Raw genomic sequence first — 8,969 nt, 5'->3', positions numbered from 1 at the left:
GTCTAGATATAATTATAAAATACAACTGGAGAAGATCTTTTCCAGGCACTGAAAGGCACCAGAGAACAGAAGAGGTTGAATTTGCAATGGCTTGTGTCAATAGCAACAGACGGGGCTCCAGCTTCATAGTACGTCAAAATAATATACAAACGTATGATATTTCTTATTCTTTTGATGTTATTATTTGTAAACTTAAGCAGACCGTTGCCGCGATCCCCCACTGATCGCTCCTATCTGTTGAGGTACGAGTCTCTTCCTCTTCTCTAGCCTTACTGCACACTGTGTTCGGCGGGCAGCATCGAGAGCACGAATGACGATACGCTTTTTGGAGACCTCTGATTTAAAGCATGTCAATTTCTGCCGTTGTACAGTTCGTTGGCACATGATATTGAATCAGTTTTTTACAATATTATTATTAAATGAATAACTAATAAATAGTTACCCTCATCTAAAAATTAAGAAGATTAACATTGACATAAAACCTAATAATTTTATCCTTCTAGGGAGATCTAAAAATATCAATATTCATGCACGTAGAGAAGAATTATGGAAACTCATACTTAGTGGTCAATAATAATTATCATAATGATGGTGATAATAATAATAATAATAATAATAATACATCATTCAGCATGGCAATTAATGTTTCTAGATATACTCCTAATTGAACCGCTGAGCAAAGTATACATACTATATTTTGTGCGACAGAACAACAAATAAAGTTCTCCTTCTCATTCTTTACGATACCAGCTCTTACTACTTGTAGAGACAGAGTTTGTAGAGTGACATGATACCCCCACTGCTTGCCTTCAGTACGTGAATGAAATACACAGCAATGTACAGGAAACTCCTCTTACCCGTTTGAATGTCTGTGATTACACGATGTAATCAGAACAACGCTTTGGTCTCCGCTGTTTTAGAGAAGTAAGTAAATTGACGGAAACATAAGGTAAAAATTAAAATCCAAAGAAGCACAAAAGAAATCAATTTTGTTTCATCTCAGAAGATAGTCAAATAAAGTGGAAAATTCTTCATGTGCATCTCTAGTTAAAATATCAGGTGTTCGATTCCCGCTTGGTCTGATTATCTGGTTGGGGTTTTTACCGAGGTTTTCCCCAAACTTAATGCGAATGTCAGGTGATCTGTGACGAATCCTCGGACTCATCTACTAAAATACCATTCCGCTGTCACCAATCCCATCGACGCTAAATAACCTAGTAGCTCATATACCGTCCGTAAATAATCAAGTAAAAAAAAAAGAAAAAGAAACGGGAGAACTCAGGGAAAAGCCCTAAGGAAACTTTGGTTTCTTCGCCACAAATACAACCCCTGCTGTAGATGAGTTGCCAGATCTTCAGCCTGTCATGCAGGCGGTCCGAGATTTTTCATTGAAAGATCCATAGTGACACATATGGCGGACAAGATCGCAGTTGAGGTTCTTCTCGGGATTCTCCCGTTTTCCAAAATTAGGCATCTACATCATTCTGTCAACATTTCTCCTTTCCGTCATCATTTTAGAGCTTCATTCCCCGAATGCCTATTAGCTCAATACATCTTGAAAGGTCGCAGTGCTGAGTCGTAGTGGCTCCCTCCCGAAATTAAATTCAAATCCATTCGCCACAAATACGACTCTGTCATCACCGGAATGTTTTGCCGGATCAGCAATCATCATAAACTAGTCTTCTGCCAACTGAGCTTCCAAGAAAACAGTAATTGTTTACTTGATGTAGCCTACGTGTTAAACGACAGCGCTGTTCAAATATATAAAATAACAAAGTAGTGTGGAACTGGATCAATGGTGGAATAACATGTTAGGGAAACAGGAATAATAGGAGAAAACTTACTTCACAGCATAGGTAAGAAATTCGTATCAAAACAGTAGATCAGGGGTGGGAAACTCGTATTCTAAATAGAGCAGTCTGCATAATAGCAACTCTAAGGTAAAAGGAAGAGGTCCACACCTGTGGAGTAACGGTTAGCGAGTCTAGCCGCGAAATCAGGTTCGATTCCCGGTCGGGGCAAGTTATCTGGCTGAGTTTTTTCCGGGGTTTTCCCTCAACCCAATATGAGCAAATGCTGGGTAACTTTCGGTGTTGCACCCCGGACTCATTTCACCGGCATTATCACCTTCATCTCATTCAGACACGAAAAAACCTAAGCTGTTGATAAAGCGTCGTAAAATAACCTACTAAAAAGGGGGGGGAGAGGCTAAGCTCTCTGAGAGCGGCTGTTGAGTAGAGCGAAGAGTGTAGATCTCACAAGAGCCTCGCCCTGTTCCCGCTCGCTACAGGCGATACATAGTTCACAAGCAACGCATGCTATCGTTCTGTAGAGCTGTGTACAGTCGTGAATAGTTTGAAGAACATTGTTAATTTATATCAATAGTTTATGTTCTGAACAAACTGAGCTATTCTATTATTATTGTATTATTTACGTAATATTAATATTATGCATGGTTCCGAAAAAGTAAACTCATCTGTTATTAAATAATTATGCAAACAGGAATGTGTAACACGTTTATTTTTTCCTCGATTATACTTCGTTAAATGTTGACGTCTCGTGCTGCTATGCATTCGGCTGCGTTACAGTCCAAGTTCAACATCGAAATTACGATACGAACTTCCTAGCTGTCATTACTGTATATAGAAATGAAAAATTTTCTTGAAAACAATTATGGGTTTAATATTATGTGCCACATACGAGACACACTATTAGATTCACAAAGTTGTTGTTCACCTGATGATAGTAAGAAAAACTGTATATTTCAGATTTACTCCAGTAACATCTCGTGACTTAGAATGAGTATTTTCAGAGTACAAATATTGTTCTTGTTTTTTCTGAACATAAAAGGAGTATTTCTTTTCATAAAATAAAAATGTTTACTGTTATTTGTTATAATGATGCTAGAATCATAATTTTATACCGGTACTTTTTATGTTATTTTTATATAAAGGTAAATTATTTTACATTGGGAGTTACGAACTTTATCATTACAAATTATTGTTTTTTTATACTAGATCTATTCGTTTATTACTTTCTTATTCTAAGGTCGTGGACGTTTGGAGCACATGTTTGGTTACCATCCGGCTGTACTACATGTTTGTCGTTCTGGTCACTGACATTGAGAGCTGCGCTACTAGACTTTTCATTCGGTAGAGATATAGTCCAAGCTCACACAACTTAACAGTTTTGGTACAAACTTCCTAGCTCTGCTCCACAGTTATTTTATCTATCACAAATATTACATCGCATTCCCGAAATTGAATCTCGATAACATTTGATGAATTATGGACAGCTGACTGAGTGAACCATTCTTGTGGAAATGGTATTGTTATATGCATTACTGAAAGTAATTAATGTGCAGATCATTTAGCACTCGACGTATAAAATTTCGTCAACAAAGGGATACCACAGTTCGAAACTAATTAGATATTGACATAGTTCCTCACGACGAAGTGTTAATTGCGGTGAAGTTTCCCGTAGCCTATGCACATTATGAAAGCAAATATTGCCAAGGATGTAGAACTGTTATCCGAGAGAAAGTACGATTAAGTTGGACTTAGGTAATTAAATTATACCGCAACTATGACGTTCCTATGAGAAAGTGACGAGAAATAGTCTTTCGCTCCATCGCTGTGACAAGAAGTAGAGCTTATATTTATGAATTCAGCGGGCCCGTGTTCGAATTCCGACGAGGGGCTTAATCAAGTCTCCCTTCCATAAAAATAAGCATGTCCCTTTGCTTGTGTTTATGTATTGCCTTGCAATTTGGTAATTTTCATGATCGGGGAGTCCCGTTTGTTGTGAATGGCTGATTGAAAAGAAATGAATGAATGAATGAATTAATCAATTAATTAATGAGGTGCATTTATTGATACACAATTATACAAACTCATGTACACATGATCCTTCGCACGAACCCGTACGGCCATTCGTGCTATAACTATGCACAGTTTGAATCTTCAAAGAAAACAAAAATAGTATTACTAATAATAAAATAGTAAAACAACAGTTATCATTATTACTACCGTTATCATTAATTATCACAATTACAACTAATCTAACTTCATACCAATTTTCACAAAAATAATAAAAATAAAATAAATGTAATGTATGAAAGAAAAAACACACAGTGAAACACATATATAAACAATTCAATTCAATTCTTTATTGAAACTGCAATTAATAATCCAAGTAACGAATATAAAGACAATACATAAAAACGTATACACACGCAATAAAAAAACAAACTCATAGAAAAAACACAATAAATGCAAAAACAACAATATATGATTACACGAATGTAGAAACAACTGGCCAAGGAAACCAAATATCACTGAGGTGGATAATGATGCTCATTGGAGCCCACTTTACAGCTTCTTTCCTAAATATTCTTCTTTCTTTAGAGTGTTTACTATCTTTTTTTTTAATCGGTACTTCTTAGAACAGGGGCCTATTTCACAGAGTTGTGGAGCAGTACATTACAACTTACTAGCGAATGTAGCAAGGTATGGAGTTGCATCTTTGTTCCACGAAAGTATTGAAGTAACCTGTACATTATCAGTGAACATGTCAATAAATATACTATGTCATAACATGAAACAGTTGCTTATCTTTGTATCATTGATTAGGTTTGTCTCGTTAACTTTAACCATTGGTGCTCAATGACAATTTTAGTTGACGTTGTTTTAAAAAGTTGTAATAAATATAATATTAGATTGACATTATTTTTCTCTGACGGAAGCTCTCCTAGACATATGCTCCAGTCATCTCAGACACAATCCTTCATTTCAAAGTTAATTGTTGTGGAGTTCAGACGCGAAATTCTGTAGTGATTTTGAGTGTATTTATATACATGAAACGAAAATGTTATTACTACTATTAAATCTTACTTCATTATTTCAAATCTCAATAAAATACATTTCATAACGTTTACTTAATATTTTAAAGCCAGTTTATGACAATGGTTTTATTATGTGTATATCCTACAGTGTTGCGAAATCATTTGGCAACTTTAGTTGATAGTGAGCACTACAGTATGCAAAGTGTGGGCATTTCGTTCCACATATCAGATGCTAATTTATTCACTGTGTACCAGATTTTAAACGCCGTTGAAGAGCACAGTGCACGCAGAACAGATATTAGAACCATCAAGTCTGTAGGAATTATTTTCTCCTAGATGCCGCCACAGATGAAGATTCCGATTTTTCACACAGTGAAGTCGAAGGACATCTTCCTCGAAGAATATTGAGAGTAAAGACTATTATTGTATATGAAGAATCAGAAGAGGGTAAGTGTTCACACATGGAACAAGTTTCGGAAACTCTGAATTCAACACCTTCAGCAGGAGACTATAATGTGAAGATTGTATCGGAGGCAAGCCGGAGACGAAGATTTCAAGATACATTACATTCTATTCGTCTCAATGATAATACAAAAATAAATTGTAATTTATTTTACAAACTTAGATCCTTTTTTGATTATATAAATTACTCGTCTTTCTTCAAATGCCTCCTGGAGATGCGCTATTCACTGATGAGACCGTTGTTACATAATATGGACGATACCATGCAAAATAATTCAAAAGAGAAAAGCCAATACGTTTTGTTTCAAACTGTAGGTCATAGCTAAACCAAATGCGTGTGTATTAGTGTGTTACATGCTGTGCCCCACTGTGGATCACATACTATGTTACCCAATATTGGCCTAGGTCAGAGTGGTGATGTAGTGATTGGAGTAAACATGTTCCGTGTTTCCTTTCGAAAATGATCTCTCTAATACTCAGTGGCAACTCAAGCTGCTATGAAATTTTAGCATCTTCTGATGCCTATAGGATTTTTTTTATTTTTTCCCATATTAGCCCTAGATGAGCGATGCATAGATCAGATATATGTGAGAGAAAGTAGAAAATTAAAAGGAAAATAATTCTGAACACTAAAATCTTGGTTTTTCTCAACCGACGCATGCGACGTGCGAGGCCCGCCCCGCACAAATCCGGACTACACAAGCGATAGTGAGTGGTTTCTACAGGGACATCATTTTATTTTTACTAACATTTTTAATATTAACCTGGCTATACCTCTGGATCAACGCCGTTTGCTACCCCCTTCCAAGACTGGAGTTCGATGATACTGGCGTAATATACAAACAAATCACTTTACTAGGTATAGAAGGGAAGAAAAGTAGTTCATCCATTTAAGTAAACTTGGAATTATCGCGCTTTTGAGTTTGATGATTTTCATTAGGTTTTTGTTTAATCAAAATACAGTACATTATTAACCCTCGAGGACTGGCTCATGGGTATTTTTGACCCAAGCCATATACAATGCCCTATTGTTTCTCATTGGAAAACCCTTCTTTTCTGTAGCCTTCAGTACCTTCCAATGGGATCCTGTATTAAACATCGCAGGTGTTCACATGTCTCTTTTGTTGACAGAAGTCCTGTTATTTCTTTGATAGTAAGGGTGGGTCAGTTTTACCCATGGCGCCAGTCCTCGCGTAAAGCTTTAGTGAACAGTGCGCTTCCTTCTCTCTCGTGTCTAAAAGTGTGGAATAGTCAGTGTAGTTTTGTATAGCAGTTAAGATGGATTATGAAGAGGAACAAGAGCACATACAGAGGTTAATCAATGAAGTGTTTCCAGAAAAGCAGCCTGAAGAAAGAACTGGTGGTGATTCTAGTGACAATGAAGAAGATCACGTTTCGGAAAGTGAACATGACACTAGTACTGAAATAAGTGCAGATTCTAGTGAAAGTGACGATGAAACAAGTGACATAGACTGTAATGTTATTTTCGGTAAGGACAAAACTACTGAATGGAAAGCTACACCTCGTCAACCACGAAATGTGCGAACGAGAGCGGCAAATATTGTTACACATTTACCCGGAGTAAAAGGTAGGGCTAAATCTGTGGATACTCCGTCCGATATATTTAATTGTTTTTTTTACCAATGAAATGATTGAGAATATATCTGATTGCACTAACCGGTATATAACGAAAATTCAACCTAATTTTTCTAGAGAAAGAAATGCAACTAAAACAGATCCTACCGAAATAAAAGCTTTGATAGGTTTATTATTTCTTGGTGGCGTATTGCGATCGTCTCACTTGAACTGCAAGGATTTGTTTTCTACTGATGGAACGGGAGTGGAAAGATTTCCAGCCACAATGTCAATGTACCGATTTCTGTTTCTCTTGCGATGTCTTAGGTTTGACAATATTGAAACGAGAGATGATAGAAAACTACTGGACAATCTTGCACCAATTCGAGACTTATTTGAGGCATTCGTTAGTAATTGCAAAACGAATTATTGCATTAGTGAGTACGCAACAATAGATGAGAAACTTGAATCATTTCGCGGGAAATGCAAATTTAGACAATATTTGCCTTCAAAGCCAGCTAAGTATGGAATAAAAATTTTTGCACTTGCTGACGCGAAAACGTTCTATACATTGAACCTGGAGATTTATGCCGGAAAACAACCGGAAGGTCCTTATAAAGTAGACAACTCACCTTCGGCCGTTGTGAAGAGATTAGTAGAACCAATCAGTGGTACAGGCCGCAATGTAACATGCGATAATTGGTTTACAAGCGTGCCGTTGGCGAAACACTTGCTGGACAGCAATCGTCTTACATTAGTTGGGACAATACGAAAAAATAAAAGAGAGATTCCCCCTAGTTTTGTTCAGCACAGAAGTAGAGCCCAATACTCCAGTAAATTTGCATTTGATGATCAAATGACTCTTGTGTCATATGTTCCCAAGAAGGGAAAAACCGTACTTCTGTTATCAACGATGCACTACGATGCAGCCATTGACAGTGAAACTGGAGTAAAAAAAAAACCAGAAATAAACACGTTTTACAACAGCACCAAATCTGGTGTCGATGTTGTTGATGCACTTTGTGCCACGTACAATGTCGGACGTGTGAGCAATCGCTGGCCACTTACCATTTTTTATGCCCTTCTAAATGTAGCTGGTATAAACTCTCTCGTCATCTATCAATCAAATAAGTCGGAAAGAGTAATCAGAAGAGAATTTCTGAAGCGGTTGTCGGAGGAAATGGTCCTCGATCATATGAAACGTCGCCTGACTATGGAGAACCTTCCTCGTTCGCTTAGATCGAGAATTAGTGGATATGTGGGTGAAGAAACTCCGATGCCAGGACCTCCACCTAAGAAAAGCAGGACAAGATGTGGATATTGCCCTTCCAGTGCCGACAGGAAAACAAAAACTGAGTGCCATATCTGTGCAACAATGATTTGTCGTGAACATACCACTCCAACTTGTTACCAGTGTGCAGAAAAAGCTAGTGGCAGTCGCGACTGAAACAATGAACTTTGGACATCCATTCCTGTTTTATGAATTGATAGTATAATTTTTGTAATTGACTGTGAGTATTCTATAATACTTTTACTAATAATTTTTACTTGATGTTTTTATAATAAATGTGTGATTATCCTATTCATTTCGTTCAAATCAATTCTCAGAGCGAACTTTATTTCAACAATAATTTTATGTTTTTAAATGCATGGTAAAGTTCTGTATTAAGTGGAAAAACACATATTATAGTTGTAGATACATAACCGTAACTAATACAACCACTATTGTTTAATTAAAATTTAATTATTTATTAGCATTAACTGATGGGTCAAAATTACCCGGCGCCAGTCCTCACGTTTAATTTCTTCGCGCCAGCTGTCGAGGGTTAACAATGAGTGTTTTTCCTCACGAACTTAGCTGTCCATGCGGACATAGGCTATTAATTTTGCAGTGTATATTATACTGTCTACAGCACATTAGCATACAATATAGAGAATGAGTGAAATTGAAAAATGATCATAATATGGATATTTAAACACATTTTTGAAAATGGTGACCGTTCATTTCGATATAGGCTTCAGTTCCAATGTGCATATTATCGCATTATAGACTATTGTACCTAATCCCAATTACCAATTTCGTCCTTCG

General features: G+C 36.7%; 1 protein-coding gene across 1 annotated transcript; it reads left to right on the top strand.

Moving 5' to 3' along the window:
* Positions 1–6,281: 6,281 nt before the first annotated feature.
* On the top strand, positions 6,282–8,462 carry LOC138707295 (piggyBac transposable element-derived protein 4-like). Its single transcript, XM_069836610.1, has one exon. The coding sequence runs from the start codon at positions 6,954–6,956 to the stop codon at positions 8,325–8,327; it is 1,374 nt and encodes a 457-aa protein (XP_069692711.1). The 5' UTR covers positions 6,282–6,953; the 3' UTR covers positions 8,328–8,462.
* The last annotated feature ends 507 nt before the right edge of the window (positions 8,463–8,969 follow it).

Source organism: Periplaneta americana, chromosome 10, assembly GCF_040183065.1.
Source record: "Periplaneta americana isolate PAMFEO1 chromosome 10, P.americana_PAMFEO1_priV1, whole genome shotgun sequence".
Taxonomy (NCBI): domain Eukaryota; kingdom Metazoa; phylum Arthropoda; class Insecta; order Blattodea; family Blattidae; genus Periplaneta; species Periplaneta americana.
This window is presented reverse-complemented; position numbering and strand designations above follow the sequence as displayed.

Excerpts from the sequence above, each read along its gene's own strand:
- LOC138707295 (XM_069836610.1), top strand. The coding sequence starts at position 6,954 with ATGATTGAGAATATATCTGATTGCACTAACCGGTATATAACGAAAATT.